Source organism: Lepidochelys kempii, chromosome 12, assembly GCF_965140285.1.
Source record: "Lepidochelys kempii isolate rLepKem1 chromosome 12, rLepKem1.hap1, whole genome shotgun sequence".
NCBI lineage: Eukaryota > Metazoa > Chordata > Testudines > Cheloniidae > Lepidochelys > Lepidochelys kempii.
Genome location: NC_136391.1, coordinates 23,337,849 through 23,362,110, shown reverse-complemented (window position 1 = coordinate 23,362,110; position 24,262 = coordinate 23,337,849). Strand labels below are relative to the sequence as shown.

General features: G+C 41.1%; 1 protein-coding gene across 1 annotated transcript in view; it reads left to right on the top strand.

Moving 5' to 3' along the window:
• The first annotated feature begins 7,108 nt into the window (after positions 1-7,108).
• The window catches only part of LOC140896277 (neural-cadherin), a 71,627-nt gene continuing 54,473 nt past the window's right edge, over positions 7,109-24,262 (top strand). The window contains exons 1-6 of the mRNA XM_073307833.2: positions 7,109-7,235; positions 7,613-7,838; positions 10,540-10,744; positions 12,284-12,395; positions 13,778-14,027; positions 16,268-16,410. Of these exons, the coding sequence (XP_073163934.2) occupies positions 7,109-7,235; positions 7,613-7,838; positions 10,540-10,744; positions 12,284-12,395; positions 13,778-14,027; positions 16,268-16,410 (1,063 nt within the window). The remainder of the gene's footprint in view (positions 7,236-7,612; positions 7,839-10,539; positions 10,745-12,283; positions 12,396-13,777; positions 14,028-16,267; positions 16,411-24,262) is intronic.

Below are 24,262 nucleotides of genomic sequence, written 5' to 3'. Positions count from 1 at the left end.
GAAGGGATATCAATAAAACGCGTAATTCAGACATAAGCCATTTATTGTAGAGTCAGAAACTCTGTACTTTTTGGAGTGGGATGTAACATTGCAGCCGACAGAGAGGAGGAGAAAGAATGTTGTCCTAACTGAAGTGGCAGACGTTGCTGGGATAATATTCTGCCTCAGTGAGATAACGCTGTTTATAAGATTAGAGAATTTGGTAACACTTTATATTTAGAGCACTAAATACTTAGTTTAGACTTGATTGATGGTTATTTTAGCTTTACTAAGTAAAGTACTTTTAAAGGTGCCCCATATCATTTATAGGGGTGTTGACCCATTTCTTGCAAAGCTAAATTTAAAAAAAATTGCAGAAAAATATTCTGAAATTACCAGGTAAAATATTAACAGACCATTTTTAGATGTATGCTGTGGTCTGCTTTGGGTTCATGTCTTGCTCTGCATATACGAATATATAACTTTTATCTCTGAGGTATAGTTTCTTGTTACTAGGACTTATGTGAATATATTGTGGGAGAAAATAGCTCATAGACCTGATTTTCCTTTCATGTACACCAGTGGAGCCCCAATAACTTTAGTAGAGTTAGTCCAGTTTTGAACCAGTGTAAGTGAAAGGAAAATTTGGACCCTATATCTCTTTCTGCTTTTGTTGGCTGATCTACTGTCCATCCTTACTGCATCTCATGTCAGAGTTAGATATGCTTAGTGGTGAACATGAAGAGATCGCAGCAGCCACAGCATTCCTAAAAAGTCATTTGCATATCTGTAAAGCAACCTGGTTTCCTTGCTGGATTATTTATGAAACATGTGGTAGTAGTTTGTAGCCAATCAGAGTAATTGGCATTTAATTTAATAACAATACCCATATAAATGTAACCCATGTTTGTTATGCATAGTGTTCTGACAACATATACTTCCTCCTGCAGTGATCCTGTTATACAATGTGAGCTTTCGTTTGGGCCCATAGCTTCTCTGTTTACTAGCATTTCAGAATTCAGAAAAGAACTGAAAGATAAAGGGTCTGGAACTAGATCGAAAATTCAGAGTTAATCTCTTGCAAAACAGCTAAAGAATAGTTTTATTAGTTTAGCTAAAGGGAATACTCCTAAATGTATATGACTGTAAAATACTTCTTATTATTTGATACAAGCAGGGCTTGGTGAATCTATTCAACCAAGACAAGCAGGAATAATTAATTTCTGGGCAAGTTCTAGCAACTTCTACAGAAAATAAGATTTTATTAAAATATGTATTTCTAGCCATCCTGATTGTGAAGATAACTTTCCAAATGGCAACTGAGTGTGAACTGATGCAGTGAGCCTCAATATCTTAATGAGTGTGGCATAAGTACTGTTGTAGGAGTATGTCACAGGGTTTAAGGCCAGAAGGGACCACCTTATCTTCTAGTCTGACCTCCTGTATATGACAGGCCACCAACACCACCCAGTATCTGCACACTAAACCCATCAACTGAAATAAGACTAAAGTAAATGAAAACAAGAGGAGACTAGACTGTTATATGCATAGGCAGAGAATAGGAGGGACCGAGGTACACCAGTGCTCGAGGCCTCTGCACTGGCAGGGAAATTTTTAAGTGAGATATACCCAGATGATCCTGCAAATCACCCACACTCACATGCTGGAGAGGAAGGCAAAAAATCCCCAAGGTCACTGCCAATCTGACCTGGGGGGGAATTCCTTCTGAACCCCACATGTGGTGATCAGTTAGACACTAAGCATGGGAGCAAGAACCAGCCAGCCAAGCACCTGAGGAAGATAGTGCACGGGGTCACCTCAGAGTCCTGTTCCTCCATGTCCACTGTCCAATCTCCAGCTGTGGCCATCCTTGATGCATCAGAAGAAAGAGATTTAAAAACTTCCCAGAATGCATTGGGAGAAAAAAATCTCTTCCCAACAGCTGCCGGTGGCCATCCGAAGCATGAGCTCTTGGAACGTAAGATATAAACTAGAGCTGTTGCATGATTAAAAAAATTAATCACAATTAATCGCACAATTAGTCGCACTGTTAAACAATAATAGAATACCATTTATTTAAATATTTTTGGATGTTTTCTACATTTCCAAATCTATTGATTTCAGTTACAACATAGAATACAAAGTGTTCAGTGCTCACTTTATATTTATTTTTGATTAAAAATATTTGCACTGTAAAAAATCAAAAGAAAAAGTATTGTTCAGTTCACCTAACACAAGTACTGTAGTGCAATCTCTTTATCATGAAAGTTGAACTTACAAATGTAGAATTATGTAAAAAAATCTGCATTAAAAATAAAACAGTGTAAAATTTTAGAGCCTGCAAGTCCACTCAGTCCTACTTCTTGATCAGCCAATCAAGTTTGTTTACATTTGCAGGAGATAGTGCTGCCTTCTTACTGTTTACATCACCTGAAAGTGAGAACAGGCATTCACATGGCACTGTTGTAGCAGGCGTCGCAAAATATTTACGTGCCAGATGCGCTAAAGATTCATACGTCCCTTCATGCTTCAACCACAATTCCAGAGGACATGTGTCCATGCTTATGACAGGTTCTGCTCGATAACAATCCAAAGCAGTGTGGACTGACACAGGTTCATTTTCATCATCTGAGTCAGATGCCACCAGCAGAAGGTTGATTTTCCTTTTTGGTGGTTCGGGTTCTGTAGTTTCCGCATAGGAGAGTTGCTCTTTTAAGATGTCTGAAAGCATGCTCCACACCTCATCACTCTCAGATTTTGGAAGGCACTTCAGATTCTTGGGTCAAGTGCTGTAGCTATCTTTAGAAATCTCACATTGGTACCTTCTTTGCGTTTTGTCAAATCTGCAGTGAAAGTTTTCTTAAAACGAACAACATGCTGGGTCATCATTCAAAACTGTTATAATATGAAATATATGGCAGAATGTAGGTAAAACACAGAGCAGGAGACATACAATTCTCCCCCAAGAAGTTCAGTCACAAATTTAATTAACACATTCTTTTTTTAATGAGCGTCATCAGCATGGAAGCAAGTCCTCTGGAATGGTGGCCAAAGCATGAAGGGGCATACAAATGTTTAGCATATCTGGCATGTAAATACCTTGCAATGCCAGCTAGAAAAGTGCTATGTGAACATCTGTTCTCACTTTCAGGTGACATTGTAAATAAGAAGCCGGTAGCATTATCTCCCATAAATGTAAACAAACTTGTTTCTCTTAAACTTGTAGGGTCTGAAGTTTTACATTGTTTTGGTTTTGAGTGCAGTTATGTAACAAAGAAACTACATTTGTAAGTTGCACTTTCATGATAAAGAGATTGCACTACAGTACTTGTATGAGGTGAATTGAAAACCACTATTTATTTTATCATTTTTAAGGTGCAAATATTTTTGTAATAAAAATAATATAAAGTGAGCACTGTACACTTTGTATTTTGTGTTGTAACTGAAATCAATATATATGAAAATGTAGAAAAACATCCAAAATATTTAATAAATATCAATTGGTATTCTATTGTTTAACAGTGTGATTAAAACCACGATTAATTAATCACGATTAATTTTTTTGAGTTAATCACATGAGTTAACTGTGATTAATTGACAGCCCTAATATAAACCGGAAGTGAGCCCCAGGGCTGTTGAGTCCTGCCTCTTACCATTACGAGCAACCCCATCATACTGTAGCACTCAGAAATCTGTCCAGTTCTCTCAAAACTAATTGAGTTATTTGCTCCCACAACTTCTATTGGGGTTCCAGAACCTCACCCCTCTGTTAGTTAGAAACCTTCTTCTAATTTCAAGCCTTAATTTGTACGTGGCCAGTTTATATCCGTTTGTTTTTGTGCCAATATTGTCCTTTAGCTTAAACAGCTTTTCACCCTCCCTGGTATTTACCTCCAATGTATTTATAGAGAGCAGTCATATCTCCTTTCTTTTTGTGAGATTAAACAAGCTAAACTCTTCCAGTCTCCTCTCATGAGAAAGGTCCTCCATTCCCCTGATCATCCTAGTAGGGTAGGAGCAGCTGCAGCTGGTCAGGGAGAGGAGGACAGGGGTACAGGCCACTTATGTAAAGGTGGCTGCCACTCTCAGGAGTAGGGTGCCATGGGAGAAGAGCAACTTCCTTCATCCCTTAGGTCAGGAAGCCCTTGGATGGGGATGGGGCAGCCATCCTAGCTGAGAGCTGCTTGTGTGTAGAAGTCCCCACTAAGGTTGCCAACCCACCACCCCAGTTTTTCTGGGAGTCTCCCGGAATCACGCCCTATTTCCTGGAGGCTACTGAAGCCAAACCGGGAGATTTTAGGCTGCTAAAGTCCGGTGGTGTAGTGCGGCTAAGGCAGGCTCCCTATCTGTCCTGGCTCTGCGCCACTCCCAGAAGCAGCCGGCATGTCCCTGTGGCCCCTGGGGGGGAGCATGGGAGTCTCTGTGCTCTGCCCCCACCCCAAGCACCGACTCAGCAGCTCCCATTGGCCAGGAACTGCGGCCAATGAAAGCTGCGGATGCAGTGCCTGCAGGCAGGGGCAACTCGTGGAGCCTCTTGCTTCCGCCCCCAGAGGCTGCAGGGATGTGCTGGCCACTTCTGGGAGTGGCGCGGGGCCAGGGCAGGGGATGGTGCCCAGGAGCCGCCCGAGGTAAGCACCACCCGGCTGGAGCCTGCACCCTTCACCCCCTCCCACATCCCAATCCCCTGCCCCAGCCCTGAGACCCCTCTCAGAGCCAGCACCCCAAATCCCCTCCTGCACCCCCAGCTCCTGTCCCAGCCCTGAGCCCCCTCCTGCACCCAAACTCCCTCCCAGAGCCTGCACCCCAATCCCCTGCCCTAGCCCTGAGCCCCATCCCAAAGCCCACACCCCCTCCTGCACCCCAACCCCCTGCCCCAGGCTTTGCCCAGAGCCCCCTCCCACCTCCAACCCCCTTGGCCCCAGCCCAGAGCCCGCACCCCCTCCTGCACTTCAACCCCCTGCCCCAGCCCAGTGAAAGTGAGTGAGAGTGGGGGAGAGCGAGCAACAGAGGGAGGGGGGATGGAGTGAGCAGGGTCAGGCTTTGGAGAAGGGGCAGGGTTGGGGTCTCTGGGGCGGGGCAGGGGGTGGAGCAAGTGTGTCTGGGTTTTTGTGATTAGACGGTTGGCAACCCTAGTCCCCACCAATGCTACTGTGTCACAGCAGCAGAGAGCTGTTTTTCCAATGTATCATTGGGCTCTTCTGGGATGGGGGTGGCAGAGATCCCCCAATACAAAGCTCTTTGCGGGGTCAAGTGGGGCCACACACACACAGCTTTTGGCGGCAGGTTGCAGAAGAATTTCCCGCTTCAGCTCTGTTTAGGTGGATGGTGTGGTCTGGGAACCTTCCCCTGTACTGCTCCCATTGGCTAGAATAGCAGGCATAGGGATAACTGCTGATAGTCTTCAGGCTGGTTGGGATCTCCTTGCTCCTTAGTCCACTGTTCCGTTTTTTTGGTGGGCTCAGGTATGTCCCTGGAGGAGGGAGATCTCACATCTAGCCACCCCTGAATAGGGCTGTGTGTGTGGAACCGGACAAATTTATTGGGGTTAAATGGCTTCCCACCACTAATTCACTGTGGAAGAGGGTCCTGCATATATTATTTTATATGGGGGTGAGTTGGCCCACCATTAATATATTGTGGGAGACACCAAATTATTTCTTTAGTGGGGTGAAGGCCCAGCATTCATTGATTTATTGGGGCAGCATTTATTGGGGCACAAAGTTCAGCTGCTGCGAGACCAAAGGCTTTAGGCCCAAGCCGTGGGGGTCCCCAGAGAAAGGAAGACAGAGTAGGATGGGGAGGGGGCTATAGAGTGGTATTGCACTTGGTGCTGGTGTATTTCAGCCTGGCAAGTAGTAATACTCCTCAGGCTGGTAGGTGCTGGCCACATTTTTTTCAAGATCTGGGTACATCTAGTCATCCGTCAGTCCAAGAAGTGGATTTATAATCTCCTGAGAAGAAAGCAGCTCTATTTAACACTGCTTAGTGTAAACTTTGAATCACTGAAGATGGTTAAGAGTTGTAATGTATATTCAGTAAGTATATTTCTACATGGAGCTGGTTGCTGTTGGTAACAATAATAAGGAAACATTTAGGAATAGAAATATCTAGGGCAAGTATTTATAAGTTACAAGAATGTATGGATTTATTCAGCAGTTTATCAATAATTAGTGGAGGAGTTCTGCTCTGCTTTCCTTTGAGCTGGGATTCTAGCGCTACCTCTTAGTATTCAAAAGAATTTTTCACAAAGAGTATTTTCCCATTTTGTCATCTCTAACTTTTACTTTTGAGCCCTTACCCCTGGTTCAGGCACTGAAAAGTTAAGAAGAGTTTCTTATATCAGAAAATATTTTCCCTTTTTTGTCACTCTTTTCTGACCATCTGAGTGCTGGTGTGAGTCACTATTTCAAGAGTTCTAATGCTTTCATTGGCTGGGTTAATGGTGACAGAGGTATAGCTCGTGCATACCCACTTGTTAATTATCTATCTTCTCTTTATGGATTAGAGAAGAATTAAAAGGGTTCCATTTTTGGTTTTGAAACAATCTATTTGATTGTCATAAAAGGTAAAAATCTGATGAGTCTTTCACTGAAGTTGTCAACTGATAACATCAATAAGGATAGTAGAGCTGATCAAAAATGCAGAGAAATTTTTGTAGACATTTCAAATTTTTTAAAATTTCCAATTTCTCTGTCAATGAAAAAGGCAGAAAATGTTTCTTGAAAAATTTTTACAAAAAATTTTCTTAGAAAAGTCATTTTTTTGACCCGTTCTAATAAGTCGTATTGACAGAATATAATGAACCTGATCCTGCAGTTGACAGCATTTGGGCTGACTGTTGTGTCCTGATGGAGCCCCACTGAAGTCAGTGTCTCTACTCACAGGTACAGGAGTCCATCTGCATGCTCTCAGTTGCATATTGGGGCCTACAAAAGTAATTTTTTCTATTAAACTGGATCCCATAGAAACAATATTTAGGAATAATACTATATCCCAGCTATTTTCAGTGCTTATAGTTAGTGTGCTAACTAATCCTTTGTTTGTCCATTAACCATCAGGAAAGGAATGGTACTTGCTGCGTTTAGAACTTACTGTGACAGATGTGAATGACAATGCACCTGAATGGGCCATGGATCCTTTCCCGTTCTTGGCCGTGGTATCTCCTAAAGCTGCAGCAGGTACTAACGTGTATAAGCTTCTTGCTGTGGATGGAGATGAAGGGGTCCATGGAGCTGTAGAATACTTTCTCTTGGAAGGTAAATTAAAAGGATATGTACACGCACATACACATACACAGAATCACTACCCTGGCTTCTTCCTCTCCACCCCCATGTCCTTCTGACAGAACTCATCCTGTGGATCTCCTGTAGCACAAAGTGAGCTTGAAGTACAGACTCACTGATAACCTCTCATCTACTGGAGGGGCTCTCAGGAAACTCCAGCAATAGTTTAAAACTGGCCACCTTTAGCAGAGGGCTCTAGCAGCACTGCCCATCCCCAGCGATGAATTGGTTTCTCTGGGGTAGCCATGCATGTTTTTCCATATGGCAGGTTCTAGTGGGAGTTTTTCTCCCAATTTTACTCCAGTCAAAATTTTCCTGACAACAGTCTCTGGGTTTATATTTCTACTTAGGTGGAGAAGACAGATTTGAGGTCGAGAAGGACAGTGGTTGGATTAAAACAACAGGTTTGCCACTAGTGAAGGACAGGGAATACCTAATGACTGTGTTAGCAGTGGATAAACTTGGTAATAAAGGGTCTCCTGCTTCTGTTTCTGTGATTGCGGGGCTTCGACCACCACAATTTACCAACATATCCTATATTGCTTATGTTCCTGAAAACACGCTCCAAGGAAAATCGTAAGTACCAGTTAAAAGTCATACTAGTACCAGTTAATAGCAGGGGTTATAGCGCAGACTACTAGCTTAACCTTGATATAATCATCCAGAAGCCTTCACGTTATTTGCAGTTTGCAGACAGATATGATGAATGGCTATTAGTTATCCTGGAGAAAGGAGTATCTAAGATAGATATAGTTTGATTTGTTGTGTAGTCATCATTTTATGTGGAAAAGTAGTGGGGAAGAATGAGATGTTCATATTTGTAAAGGATGTTAGTAATAATAGATAGGAGAAACTGGTTGTGCCTATTTTTAAAAATGACCTCAAAGACAAATTAGAAGCATTAAACAAGAAGGGAAAATATTCTTTATGTATTCTTCCAGTTCAGGATCTGTGTTGATGTTTGGAAAAGTGACAAGTTCCTCACATGAAAACCAGAAAAAGCAAAAGGCTGTGAATGCTGCTTTCCTTGCTGGGCAAAAATGAAGATACCACAAAGCTTGGTCATTTGATTTTCCATTCTGTTGTCTTATCATGCCAGTGTACATATCACCAAAAATTCTGACATCATAATTTGCGCAGAGTAAGCCCACTGGCAGACCGGGCCAGTTTGTTTACTTGCTGCGTCCACAGGTTCGGCCGATCGCAGCTCCCACTGGCTGCGGTTCGCCGTCCCAGGCCAATGGGGGCTGTGGGAAGCGGCGCAGGCTAAGGGCTGTGCTGGCCGCCACATCCCGCAGTCCCCATTGGCCGGGAGTGATAAACCGCGGCCAGTGGGAGCCACTATCGGCCAGACCTGTGGACGCAGCAAGTAAACAAACTGGCCCGGCCCGCCAGGGGGCTTACTCTGGCAGGCCATGTGCCAAAAGTTGCTGATCCCTGGTCTAGCACAATGGGGTCCTGGTCCATGATTAGGGCTGCTAGGTGCTATAGTAATACAAATAATAAATAAAACAAACAAGATATGACCTATCACAACCTTTGGCAATACCTCAAAATTTCAACCACAATATCAGATCTTCTGAAAGAAGTCATTGCCAGCAGTATGCAAGTATTCGGGAAGAAAGTACTCATATAAACTGAGATGTATCAATCTCTGCAAATCCTCATGGGATGATTTCTGTGCTATGAATGGTACAAAAATCCAAACTGGAAAAGATTGTATAAATATTGCTCACAGAGAATGATTATGAAACTCATAAGGACCCACTTCTGAATGCCTATATCTTAAAGGAACAGAAAACACTGTGCCTATGTGTTTGGCAAATTGGCAAACACACAAATAACTGGGCATGTAATTGCATTTGCACACCAACATTTGGTGTATATAAAAGCATTAAAGCTATTGCATGCTGAAATGGGAGCACTGAAAACAAGTGGATGTGCTCTCGGCATTATCAAACAGCATTTGTCCCAGTCTAAGAGAGCAATTGCACTTTCTATAGGATTAGAACCAAACCATACCCACCACCTTAGTAACGTATTTGCAATGGAATCATTAATAATTTATTGAAAGGTATAATGTTTTTATTCGCCATCTCATGCAAATCAAGGGCCTGATCCTGCTCTTCCTTGGAGCTTGGGGGAATCTTCTTTCACAAGGCTCTTAGCACCTTGCATGATCAGGCAACAAATGGCTGAGGGATGTATTTTCTATTTGAAATACTCAAAATGTTTCTTTTGTAATTTTTCTTCTTTTAAAATTGTATTAAATATCTACAAAGTTAAAGATGGTCACAAACCTCAACACGATCAGCACTGACAGCATGCACCAACAAAAGAGGTCAAATTGAGAATAAATTTTTTTGAAAATGTTGTAAGACAACATTACTTAGTTTTGCAGATCAAGAGGTTTTCAAAATACTAATAAAGTTCAGATCCATAGTTCTGGGTATTTATTTTAAAGGAATTGAACTTTGAAGGTTCTCCCATATAAATATATTGGCCCCTATTTAAAAAACTGATATGGGCCACTAGTAGCTCACTATGAGTGAGTGAAGTAGTGTGCTACTTTGACTCTGTCCCTTTCCCACTGAAGTCAGTACATGACCCCCATCGATTTTATTGGAAACAGGATAGCAGATTTAAAGAATCTCACTTTTATCTTTTAAGGTCCTTCATATGGCCTTATATCTTAAATATACTGTATTACTGACCTGCTTTTTCCTTTTGTAGCAGCTAGCTCTTCAAACATTAAGATCCTCTGATCAGGACAGGAAATTAACTGTTTCCTTATTAGGCTAAATCCTTTGGCTCTTGATTTAACTTTATTTCCCTAACTGAAAATCATTGCAACATGTTGTCATGGCAGACTAAGCAAATTCAGTTAAAACTAAAACAAAATCCTCCCTTTATAGCCTGGATGGATTTTTAATCCTTAGTATATCATATTCCCAAGGTTCTAGCTTTTACCTGTTTTGCCTCAAGATAGCAGGTCTGAGGAGCATTTTATAAAAATAGCATCCAGTCCTGTAGTCTTGAGATACAATCCTCATTTACTACAGTGAGTTTTGCTTACATCAGGCATGCAGGACTGGGTTTGCAATTTATTGCATTTTTGCCATATTCTGGTATTTCAGAATTCTAATACTCAACATCACAATGTTAGGGAAAATAAATATAAGAGGTTTATTTTTGTGGATAAGAACATCAGAGAGGAAAATGGTAATTTTGTGCTGATGTCTTTTCTCTTCTCTTTTTGCTTTTCATTTTGATCCAGATTTCTTACAGTCTCTGCTTTGTCATATCAAAACAATTCCCTGAACTACAATTTGCTAACTAATCCTAGTGGCCTGTTCAGCATCCGTCAGGTGACAGGAGAGATCAGCTTGACTCGAAGTGTGGATTATGAGAGTGACCAGCACCAATACTTGCTTCTGATCGGAGCAACAGAAAGCCAAGAGCAGTTTAGCAGTGTAGCTGAGGTAACACCACATCCTTCTGCTTTGATCAGGACAGCCATGATTTTCCTGCACTTTATCCAGGTTCTTCCAGATTCTTCATCGCTTTAGTTCCCATCCCCTCCTTTCTACCTCACATTCTGTCCCACTGTACTCCTAGTCTTTGTGTTGTGTCCCTGTCTCTGGTTGAGGCAAGAGCCCATTAATGCTGCTCCTGAAATGATCCATTCATGTAAGATGCTTCCTTCCTCTTCAGGAGATGAGTTTACTGACTCTGCACAATGCCCAGCCCTTGCCTGCTCAGAGGGGAAGAAATATCACCAGTCCAGAAGTGATGCCAGTATCCTTGTTCTAAACTGGCGTACAGAGCATGGTGTATATTCTACAGCATTTTCATTTAAAAAGCAGAGAATATGAACACAGAATGATTTTTATCTTAAAGAATGGGGAACAATCTTATAAGTAATGAAGGAATGGTAATTTTTAATGCATATATTGTATCTACAAGACATCAAGTCACAGTACTCTTAAAAGTCTTTCTAAAGGTGAAAAAATCATTGAAATACAGATTAGCAGAAGTGTACATAAATTATTTATTTATTAGAGACCAGGAACTTGTGCTAAGCACTGTACAGTCATGTAACAAAGACACATTCCCTGCCCCAAAGAGCTTACAATTTAAGTATAAGATGCGAGACAACGGGGACACAATAAAAAGACAGGGGAACACAAGGAAACAATGAGATGACATTGGCCAGCATGGTAAGCAGAGGTCTGAGCATACAGTCTGCTGATAACCTTTGTTGATTGTTTTATAGGCATCTCAGCAGAGAAGAGTTTTAAGATAGTATTTGAAAGAGGACAATGAGGTGGCTTTGTGAATACATAGTGTGTGATTCTAATTTTACTTACAATCTCTTTACACTGGTGTAGCTTCATTGGCTTCTGTGGAGGTACTCCTGATTTGCATTGGTCTAAGTTAGAGGAGAATTAAACCCATAATATTTGTTTTAGGGGAATGAAAACATTTTATAATACCATTAGGAGTCAGAATTTGACCTCTAGTCCATATTTTTACCTCCTGATTTACACCAGTGTCTTTGAGTTAAAAATCTGGTCTCAGCAAATTTATACTGTTAAAAGTGTAATATGCTTGGCAGAAGAATTAGTTGCTTTAGTATTTACAGTGGTAGAAATAATAAAAATGTATTGCAAGATGCACTAGTGAAAAAGAATGCTAAGAAAACGGAGAATCCATTGGCCCTGTAATTAAATAGGAAAATAGCAGTCAATGTCCATGAGGAAAAAATGGAAAAATCTTGCAGTAGAAGAATTTTTGGATATGACAGTTGCGACTACTTAAGAATTTCTGTCTAACATAAAGACAGTTCTCAGCAGGAAATGAACAATCTAAAAAAATGGCTTTTCCTATGGGCTATAGCTTCTGAAATCCTCTAAGATGATTATTTTTGGAAAATCCTTGCATCAGATATATCTATACCAGTGAAGACATGGCTCTGATCCTCTTTGATACTACTTAATGCTCTCATTTCTTCCATTCAGGTTTTGGTTGTAATCACAGATGAGAATGATTGTGCCCCAGAATTCCAGCAGTCAATCTACAGCAAAGACAATGTTCCTGAAACAGTTCCCATGACAACTGTACTTCTGCAAGGTTAGCACTTTAAAATCTATTCACTACAGTCAGTATGAGAATTGTTTTCTGCTGCTAATTAGAATTTTCCCTCTGAAGCACCAAGCCGTCAATTCTAGGGTGGGATGCGCAAAAGCTTTGAGGAGGTACTTGGCACCTTGCAGAACTGGTTCACAAGCATAAACTGCTCTGCCCTGTGCACAGCTGAAAGAAGCTGGGAGAGGGAGGAGAAAGGAAGGAAACAAATCTTTTCTGTAGGATTATGAAGTGGCAGTGCAGATGCTGTGGCTGCTATTACATCCTCAGAGTTGCAGTAGCCCAGCAGCTGCTGTCTCTGTTTCTGAAGGATGGAGATGGTCAGAAGTTGTGAGTCCATCAACCCATCTCTTCTGTGCACCTTTGAAACCACCCTGTGTACTGGGACAGAGGGAATCCTCATGGAACACAGCTCCATGGTGCACAGAGCCTCTGTGGGCTGTCCACATGCTGTATGCTCCCCATCCCATTCCACTGAACTACACCAGTTCTCCTGTATTCAGGGCCTTTTGCGTGTATGCATTTGTGTTTAGGTGAGTGAGGGGAGCAAAATTTTGCCAAATAACCAAATAAATCACTTTTAAATTATGCAGTTCTGTGTAATGCATGAAATGGCAAAAAAAAAAAATCAAAGTATTTATATAAATAAGGGCAGAGTCTGGAAGAAAAGCAGATTTACATCAAAATAAACAATTGCATTTGTGTTTAAGGCTATTCCTTCAGTTAAGTTTTCCTATGATTTGAAAAGTATACACAGGTTAAAATAGCAAATTATTAGATAATTGAAAACCGATCTCTTGAATGGGAAATGAAATTTATAATCTAGTAATGTGTTACTTTAGATTGTGTATTTAAGAGCATATTTAATTTTATACTTGAGTAGTCTAATTGAACTCTGTACGACCACTCTTGTATATGAAGCTAATCATGTGTTTGCAGGAGGCAAGCCTGTTGGGGACAAAGTAAATTTGGGTGAGTGGTGCAAATCAGGTGGGCATGAGAATATAAGTACCTACATAGGAAGAAGACTTTTGATAGTAGAGGGCTATTTAGCAGACAAAGGCATAACAATGGGTGGAAGTAGCCAAGCAATTGAATGCCTTACTCTGAAGGATTACTTGTAGATATAAATATTGAGTGTTGAAGTAAAAAATGTGCTTTTTTTACAGCTTGTGTTCAAACCATAGTTAATCAGTATGAAATATGCTATATCCTATACTACTTAAAAAGATATTTCAAGCACCACATGTTAAAATAAATGTTATTACTGTTATTTTATGTCATTCATTAATTTGTGTATTAAAGTTTTTATCATTTTAATCCTTAGACCTTAATCTAGGAGTTGTCTTTTTCTTCTGTTTTAATAGTGACAGCCAGCGACTGTGATTCAGAAGAAAACGCTGAAATATTATATTACACTTTGAGTCCAGATTTTAGCATTTCTTCACATGGTACTATCTTCCCAGCAACACAGTTGGACTATGAGCAGCCCAGCCATCTTTATGAATTTATAATTATGGCTGTAGATAAAGGAGAAGAGCCAAAGACTGGGACAGCAACTGTTAGAATCCACGTTTCAAACATGAATGATGAAGCACCCGAGTTTTCTCAAACAATGTAAATATATAAGACGTTTTTAAAACTATGAAAATATTGTTCTTATCTTGTTACATCTTGACATCCCTAAGTTATCACAGGAACTGAGACATGCTCAGAGGGCCAGCCCTTTACCTGGTTTAAATAGGCATAGCTTCATTGAAATGAGTGGACTTGCGCTGATTTACACTACACAAGGATTTAGCTCATAAATTTCATACTCCCAGTAAAATGAGTCCTTAAGTTTGGTTCCTAACCACAGAATTTAGAGATGATTTCAAAAGATTGTGGGAAACATTCTTCATTGATGAATCTGAATAGTCCGAGTTAGTCTTGAACCTTCTTCTGGTTCTTTCAGCATATATGTCCTACCAGTTTAGAATTCCATAGGTTGATTTAAATTTAGACTTGCTCACTTAAACACACTTAGACTATACTCACCCTTACTTATCACCTCTGAATTTGGTAGTAAATCTAAGCTGGTGTAATTCACACATCATGTCCAGAAGAGACAAGTGAAGCAAGAAAAGAAATGAAGAGTAGCATATAAAAGCATGTATGCTAAAGTAAGCTTCCCCTTCCTTATATCTTCTTCCAGCTCCTCACCATATAAATCATACCAACACAGAATCTTTTACATTCACTCACACGTTGGCAAATCAGAGGAAGTAAGACTAATGGGGTCTGAGTCCAACTTATACATCCTTAGACATTCCTACAGAATTTGGTCCTGTGAGTCATCATTCTTTGTAGGATAGCTACTTCAAATGGTAGCAACAAAATTAGATTTTTTTAAAATGGAGATCAACCTGAAATGGTGCCTCATATCCAACATCTCCCTCCCTGAGTTTTTATTTTTAATATTTGAATTCCTGTATCCAAATGCTCTTCAGGAGTCCTGGTTTTGGGTCAGATCCAAAACTAGAAGAAGTCTTTTTTCTGGATGTATCCCAATATGTCAGAAATCTCATGAGATAAGCTGCTGACAAAATTTCCATTAATATAAGCAGGAACAAGAATGAGTCATTAATCTGTAGTGCAAAAAGTTCAAGCTTGTAAATTTTATAAAAAAATATTTTATTTCCTAAAAATTCTTATTGGGAAGTTTTGCAGGACTTCATCATCAGTCTCAAAGTGAACAAGTACTATGTCTGTATAGGTTCCAATCACTGCTCCATCTGAAAGAATTCTTTACTCTACACATGCTAGATAACTTACATTTGTAACATACTTTATGTTAGTGGGAGAAAATGTATCAACTAGAAGTGAGAACTCACATTATTACAGGGAAGACTATTCCTATCCCTTGGAGACTATTCCTATCCCTGCTCCCCCCTTCCTGCCCTGCACAAGTGCTGGCCAGAATCCTAATGGATACCATAATCCTTACTGCATGCTGGAGCTTCCGTGAGTACTAATTGTCTGAAAGGTGGAGGGTGGGTCAGAGATAGCCAGGGTTGATCAGAGCTGGCTGTGTGGGCAGATAGCAGGACAGGATATCCTTTCCAAGAGTGGTGGAGCTACTGCTTTTCGTTTACTCATAGTTTAGCGGTTTGGGATGGGTTGTTGGTTTTTTCTTTTCTTTTTGTTTTTTGTATTTTGAACAAAAATCCTAGTGTACTCTAAACTGAGTGAGAGCTCGGATGGGAAAAACTGGTGATAATTTCACCAAGTGGAAGTTGAGGGATGACCCCAAATGTGAATGTGGAGAGCCTAGACAAACACTTGGACACAGCCTGGTACAGTTCCCTCTGTCAACATCTTGCACTCCCGAGGAGCTGTTTGAGATAAGTGATGACACCAGGTCTTGGTTGTGGTTTTGGAGTGATAAACTATGATGATGACCCCTGTACCCTGGTCCCATGTATAATGTGTGGTACATTATAACCTGACATTCATATGTCCATTCTCCATTTGTTCTGTGTGTGTGTAGATAAAATGGTGAAACCCACATTTCACTCAAATCCTTGTTGAAGGTAAACTTTCTTTTTCCTAGAAGTTTGCAAGGGAAATCCACTGAAGGGAAAAGCAGAAAGAGTCTGTTGATTGATTGATTTGATGTCCAACTTTTATTGTTTCACTGGTTAACAAGGTAGAATATCTCATCAGCTTAATTGCATTATTCATTAAACTATAAACCTCTACATTACATTTAAACAGTCAATAAATGCTGCTCTAAAACATACATTCAGTTGTACATATATTTTAATTTGACTTTTTCATCATATGTTGTAATTTCTCACTACAATTCTTTTTAACAGCTACAGGAGTTTTGTTTCTGAAGATGCAGGCCCAAATACGTTGATTGCTGCAGTCAGTGCTATAGACCCTGATGGTGATGGTGTGACTTATGACATTGTAGCAGGGAATCAAAAGGGAAACTTTGTTATTGACCCTCAGAAAGGTAACGATAAATTTGCCATTGCTATTCTGTCTGCAATATTGAAAGTTTTCAGTTTATTTTCAAACACCAGCACGTTGAATTCAGTCTCTAATAGCTAGCAACTGTAAAAATTATTTGGTGGGATATCCTGTTTTTGTTGAGCTGCTACAATACCAATAAGAGTATGCGGTAAAAAATAATCTAACTCTTCTACCTTTACAATCCATCCTTCCTTCCTTAACTTGGGTTTAATGTATATCATTTTCCTAACAACTTTATAACATGCCTGGCTGTTTGTTCACTGCATTGTCTGCAAACATATGCTGTGTCTCAGTTCCATAGTTACCAAAGCATTCAGCCAAGGAACTGGAAAACATGCTATCTAGGAAATGAATGACTTATGTTCCTAAAAATTATATTCCAAAAATCGGTGTGGGATTTGAATTGCCATGAAGAGCTTTGTGCCATGTGCACTGTTTTCATCTGATATTGAATATATGAGTGGCTGTTTTCTTGGTCGCTAACATTCTTGTCAAAAAGACAAAATGATGTCAGAAAGTATAACCTGTATACTGTGATGTGCAAAGATATTGCACTATACTGTCTGATTTAGCATATGCTGGTATAGATGCATACTGTCCATGTTAAGACCTCATCGTGCAGTCCTGAAATAGGCAAAAATCTTGTTGACTTGTTGGAATGGGCCAAATGAAGGACTGAATAAGGACTGCAGGGTCCGTGGTTTTGCATTATTGAGGACAGCATTTTATTGAACTGAATAGTACCATATCCAGTACTTATAATGCTAACATAGCCTTAAGTCCTCCTTGTACTGACACTGTCCATTCACTTAGAGCTTGTTTATAACCAGAGAAGAAAAGGGCACAAGGAGTCTCCTTGCCACTTGTGCATCCAGTGAGGGACCAGACACAGTGTGGTAGTCCTTGTGCTCCCTTAGGTGAAATTCACCTCTTGAAGAGAGCCAGCAGACATGTTTTATTAGCAAAGAATGAAGCTGAATGAAGGTTAAATTGAACAAGTAGAACTTTATTAAACCCTGTTCACTGCTCTGTCCATGTGGCTGCATTGCTTCTAGTCCAGCTCCTCGCATTCCCTGTTTTCCTGGTTTTCCCTTGATATAAGTCACTGCAGGAAACCTGGGCCCTCTGACTCCATTTCCACTGATCATGATTCATCTTCCCTGTTTTATAAAAATTTTATATAAACATTAAAAACGTAGCTTGTGCCCAGAGCCCCACACATGTTCTTTCGGACAGAGGTTGCTAACACATATCTGAGTTGAAGTCTCCTCTTTACCACAGATTCAGATGGTTTCATAGTCTTCCAAATAGTTAGGTCTCCTCAACATGTCACCATACCAGGAGTGACCTATCTCTGTCTCACTGACTCCAAGTCTGGCAAACTATCTGTCTTTGCAGTCTCCTCCTTTCCGGTGGTTTTCCGTCTCTCTGTTCTGTGATAACCGCTGTATCTCTGTAGGCTCTCTCTGGGCTGCTGGCTCATAAGTGCTTCCTGTTCCTTTGAATGTATAGATTCTAAGGCCAGAAGGGAAAATTGTGATCATACAGCACAGGCCATAGAACTCCCTCAAAATAATTCCTACTTCTTTTAGAAGAACATCCAATCTTGATTTAAAAATTGTCAGTGGTGAAGAATCCACAACCACCTGTGATAAATTGTTCCACTGGGTAATTACTCTCACTGTTAAAAATGTATGCCTTATTTCCAGTCTGAATTTATCTATCTTCAACTTCTGGTCATTGGATTGTGTTTTACCTTTCTCTGCTAGATTGAAGAGCTCATTATTAAATATTTGTTCCCTGTGTAGGTATTTATAGACTGTTATCAAGTCACCCCTTAACCTTCTCTTTGTTAAGCTAAATAGCTTGAGCTCCTTGAGTCTGTCACTTGTCTCTCTTCTGAAGTCACCTCATATGATGTGAATCCCACTGCACCCCTTGCAGATCCTTTAGCCCATTCCTTCTGGTGTCTCTCTAGTGGGTGGATCCCCACAGGAATGCCTGTCTCCAGGGCTGGTAGGTTCTTAGCTGACCTGTTGTACTCTAGTGCTGCTTTTTCTGATTGTTGGCCATCTCCTCTCAATGTTATCTCTATACTTCAGGCTGGAACAGGTCTCCTTTCACTGGTACCAGGGCTGCCCAGAGAGGTGGGCAAGTGGGGCAATTTGCCCTGGGCCCACAGGGGCCCCCATGAGAGTTTTCAGGGGCCCCCAGGAGAGTTTTCAGGGTTCCCCAGGATAATTTTTGGCGGCACTTTGGCGGCGGGTCCTTCAGTGCTGCCGAACATACCTGGAGTGAAGGACCCACCCCCGAAGACCCACCACTGCTTCTTCTGCTCCGGGTCTTCGGCGGCAATTTGGCGGCGGGGGTTCTTCCGCTCCATGTCTTCGGCGAAGTGCCCCGAAGACCCAGAGCGGAAGGACCCGAGCTGCTGAAGACCCCCTGAATCCTCTGGGCGGCCCTGACTGGTAGCGGAGTTTTGTCCTTCTCCCCATCATTGCCTGTGCTGGACTGTTTTGGTACCCCTGTGTTGGGGTATTCCTGTGTACCAGAATGCTGAGGATCTGAATCACAAGGCATAGTCTTGTGTAACAGTCTCTTAGCTGTTTTCATAGCTGATTCCACCTTGGCTGGGGAGGAGGTGTGGTGCTTCAACTCCCATTTGCTTGCAAAATCCTTGAATTTTTCTGAGGCAAATTGGGGTCTGTTGTCAGGGGTCTGTGGGGTCTGTGTCCAGAATTGGGGGTCTGTGTCCAGAATGCCATATCTCACAAAGCGGGCCTTCAGTTTGCCAATCACCACCTTATTTTTTGTATCAGGAAAGGCATTGACCTCCCAAAAATTTGAATAGCAGTCTATAGTAATCAAGTATCGCTTTTCATTGAAGGTGAATAAGTCTGCTCCCCGCTTTCCCCATGATTGGGTGGACAGCTCTCATATGACAAGCAGGTGTCATGCCTTACTATCAAGAAGTGTAGTTGTGTATATGTTCCCGGCCAGTAAACACACTCTTGGGCCTGCTTAAGACAGCTGTCAATGCCCAGGTGTGAGATGTGTATTTTTTGTATGACATCATTACATAATGAGGAAGGGACAATAGCTCTCTGCCCTTGAAATATAATTCCACCCTGCACACTCATCTCATCTTCAATCTGAAAATGTTGTTCTGCTCCAACTGGTACTTGGCTTTTGTCTTCTGGCCTCCCTGTTAGTATCGCAGTCTTGACTGCCTGTGGTTGGATGTCCTTTTCTGTAGCCTCTTTGATATCTATCAGCTCTGCTGTTGAAACTGGGGAGATAGTGCAGCATGTTAATGGTTTTAGTGTCCTAATTCCCCTCTCCCAACTCACTGATGCTGGGTATATATGCCTCGATGTCCACTAAGTAGTCATTCTGAACAGTATCTGATCTCTGTCTGGTAGTGCTGAAGTTGAATCAACATGTGCTGCAATCTCTCTGGAGCACTAAGAAGAGGCTTTGCTATGATTGTCTCTAGGGGAGTGTGGTCTGATTGCACTATTATTGAGTTGCCATAGATGTACTAATGGAATTGCTGGACTCCAAATACAATAGCCAGAAGTTCTTTTTCTAATTGGACATGTCCCTTTTTCTAATTGGACATGTCCTCTGACAGGGCTCTGTTGGCTGCTCCTGCAAAAAACTATACCCAGTTCTTTCTCAGAGGTATTACACTGGAGTGTCAATGTTTCTTCTGGCTGGTGGTACTTCAGGACAGGGGCATCTGTTATCATTTGTTTCAGCACGTCAAATGTTTACTATTGGGTACCTCTGAGCATTAGTCAACATCCTGCATTGTGAGCTGATGTATGGGTTCTTCTTCTGCAGCCAGGTATGGATAGAACTTGGACAGAAAATTTGTCATTCCAATAAAGTGCCATATCCGTTTCACATCCACTGGAGCTGGCATAGCTCTGACTGCCTTGATCTTGTTGGATTCTGCTTTTAGTCCCTCTCCTGTGAGCAGATGTCCAGTGTATGTCATCTCACACTGTTTGAGTCACATTTTTTTCTGGGTTGAGTCTTATGTTCTTGTCTCTACATCACTGAAGAAAAGCTTGTAGTTTTCTGTCATGGTCTCATTCAATTTCTGTATCATTGCTCCCTTTGCCTACAATGAAGATCTGTTCTGCAATTATTTTCATCCCAGGCAATGCGTTCAGCACTTAGGTGAAATTTCTCTGGAACATCTCTGGTGATAAGCTTATGTGCATTCGCATGCACAGCCATCTGTACCAACCAAGTTGGGTTGCAAAGATTATCATCATTCTTGACTGTTTATCCAAGCTTATGTGCCAAAACTACAAAGATTACAGATTGTAAAGATTCTGGCTTTGGAGAGTTCTATCAAGATGTCATCAATTGTTGGCAATGGATAGTAACATCTTTACTTGCCTGGTTCAGTGGCTTTGGGTCTATGCTGATGTACAGTTTGCCTCTTGGCTTCTTTATCACCCCTATGCTGCTTACCCAGGCTATATTGGCCTCTACAGAAGCTGATATACCCCTGCTCTGCCAACTTTTGAGCTCCTTGTATACTGGATTACATAGTGCCACTGGAATTTTCCTTTGTGGTAAGCACAGATTCCACTCTGGGGCCTACTTCCAGTTGCAGCTTTCCTTTGAGGCACGTGTCACCTTTGAAAACATCCCCATATGCTTCTGAAATGGTCTCTGTTGTCCATGAGACTCCTTTTGCTTCTTGCGCTGCAGCTGTAAAATTCTGATGCTGTACCCTGATCAGATCCATGGCTTATCAGATCCATGGCTGTATTCCCTTGTATGTGCTTACATGCCATCACCACAAACGTCAGTGGGTACCATCTCTTATATTTTGGGATAGTTACTAAGTCACATTTTCCTACAGGCTGCGTTATACTCTTACTGTACATTATTAAATTGTATTTGCTCTTTGTAAGGGGTGTGTTCGAGTCCAGTTCACCCTGAGGAATCACACTGTAGGAAGCCCCGCACATGGCATTTCCCTTTTACAACCGATGCATGCGCGGAAGTTGCTATTGTCCCTTGTTGCTTTCCTGAACCTAATATGCTTTCAGACTCAAGAAGAGAGTCATGGTGTCATCACCACTGTCTGGTATGCCATTCCCCTCTTGTACAAATCTGATTGAATCCTTCTGAGACTTCCTGTGCTCCTGCATGCCTTGCTAAAATGGTTCATCTCGCCCCATTCCTTGCAATGCTCTCCTAGTACATGGCACTTCTCCTTTACCTGCTCAGGCTGTCTCCCACAACAAATGCTTCTTGCTATGGGTGTGGTACCTTGGCTGCCTGCTTTCCTTTGCTGTTGTCTCCCTGCATGTACTGAGGGGGTTGTAATGCCTCCTAGGGCTTTCATTCTTTATCTTGAAGCTTCTGCTGCATGCCCCATGTCTAAGCATTGTCTAATACGAGATTGCCTTCCCAGAGCAGATGCTCCACAGGTGGTGATTCCAAGTGCCACAGGCTATCCTGTCCTGAATTAGTGGCTCTGTCAAGTAACCAAAATTGCATGTAGAAACCAATGTGCATAAACCCTTCATTGGCATGGATGCATGTCCTCTGGAATGGTGGTTGAAGCATGAAGGGACATATGAATCTTTAGCACGTCTGGCACGTAAATATCTTGTGACGCTGGCTACAACAGTGCCATTCGAATGCCTGTTCTCACTTTCAGATGACATTGTAAGCAAGAAGCAGGCAGCATTATCTCCTGCAAATGTAAACAAACTTGTTTGTCTGAGCGATTTGGCTGAACAAGAAGTAGGACTGAGTGGACTTGTAGGCTCTGAAGTTTTACATTGTTTTATTTTTGAGTGCAGTAAGTTTTTTGTACATAATTCTACATTTGTAAGTTCAACTTTCACGATAAAGAGATTGCACTACATTATTTGCATTAGGTGAATTGAAAAATACTATTTATTTTGATTTTTACTATGCAAATATTTGTAATAAAAATAATAATATAAAATGAGCACTGTACACTTTATATTCTGTGTGGTAATTGAAATCAATATATTTGAAAATGAGAAAACATCCAAAAATATTTAAATAAATAGTATTCTATTATTCTTCAACAGTGTGATTAATCGCAGTTAATTTTTAATCGTTTGACAGCCCTAATTAAACCTGATTTAACTGCTGTCAGAATGTGACCCTGAGTCTTTGCAAACTGTGAGCTCTGGCTGCTGAGCACAGGGAAGAAAGCTATAATAGCTCTTTCTATGGGTTCATTTCACTGTCATAGGGTTTCACTTAGCATGAAAGTTTTTAATTTCAATGCAAATAGTGTTTTTGCAATATTAATGTTACAGTTCTGAACATATTTCAAACTTAACAGAAATGTTCCAAAAATATATGCCATTTAACATGCTGCAGGAAACTGCTGCAAATCTGGGGACTGAACCCATCCCAACTTCAGATGGGAGTTGCAGGCTCTTAGGGACAGAATTTAAAGGTATTTAGGCGCCTAAAGATGCAGAGGTATCTAGTGGGATTTTCAAAAGCACTTGATTTCAGTCAGGTGTTTCTGAAAATCCCAGTGACTATCTGCATCTTTACGTGCCTAAATATCTTTAATAATCTGTCCCTTAGCACCTCAGGCCCAGTCGGTACATGTGTGAGACTGTGTAGTGAATGCTTCCAGATTAGTTTTCTGTTGTCTCTGGAAGTTAATCTAGGTGCGACAGCTTTCTTCAGTAATATATTTTGGTTTTGGTTAGTTTGATGAAATTAAAAAGATTTATGCACTAACCTACAGCGATTTAATATAAGAGAATGTCAAAGAAATAGTCATACCCTTTTGTCACAGAAGTGCCAAGGTGAAGCTGAGCTATGTGTCGAAAATAAATGCTGAAGCAAAGACAAGACATTTGCAAGCAAAGTGAGTGACACTGATCCTGTGACAATTTCTATCATGCCAGATAAATAATAGACATGATTGATGGATGTTGGTGCAAAAGAGTGGCAGCTGCTCACTGTACTTTCTCAGATGGCTGCAGTCTGATGTGCTTATATAATGGACCCTTCACATCTCTTACTCTGGCAGTCCCTTTGTGTCCTGCCTGATAGGTGATGCCACTGGGGGGATGTAGGGAGGAGCCGGCCATTTTGGTGGTGTTTAACGTGAGAATGCAGTAAATACACAATAACTACATTCATTGAAATAAATCCATATGAAAATAAACAGTATTATGATATAGAAATTAGCATACATAGTATTACATGTATAGTAATAAGTTGTATTATCCCCATATGGACAAATCCTGCCTTAGCCTCCACAGAGTACAGTGCAGCCCCAGAAATCTCACTGTATAATAGGGTATCTGTGTGTCAGAGTATGGGGGGCAGCTCCTCTGGTTCTCCCTGCCTTGTTTGTGAGGGGTGCATAAAGGCCTACAGAGGCTATTCCAGATATTCTACTGGAGTAGCCTCCAAGGAGTGGCTCCACAGATTCTCTGTGGTCTTTTGGGGTCAGGATTCTTCTTCCCACTTCATATCTACCCAGTGCCTGGCCTAGTTACCTGGGCTGGAAGTGAGTTTAGGTTTTGCCCTAAGGTACAGTACTGTTACCTGATTGCAAAACTAAGACAGACCTAGCCTGTGGGTATTTGCAGCCAGCCTTAGACACAGCTCTAGGTTATTCTGTTATTAAGTGGGGGGTTTGAATTTGGAAGCTGGCTCAGACTTCTGGGTTTCACTGGCAGAAATAATTTCACTCTAGGGGAAAAAAACGTCACTATCCCTGTAGCCAGAGTTAGGAGACTTGCAATTACAGTTTAAAGTTTAAAATTACAATTTAGAAATGGATTTAGGTA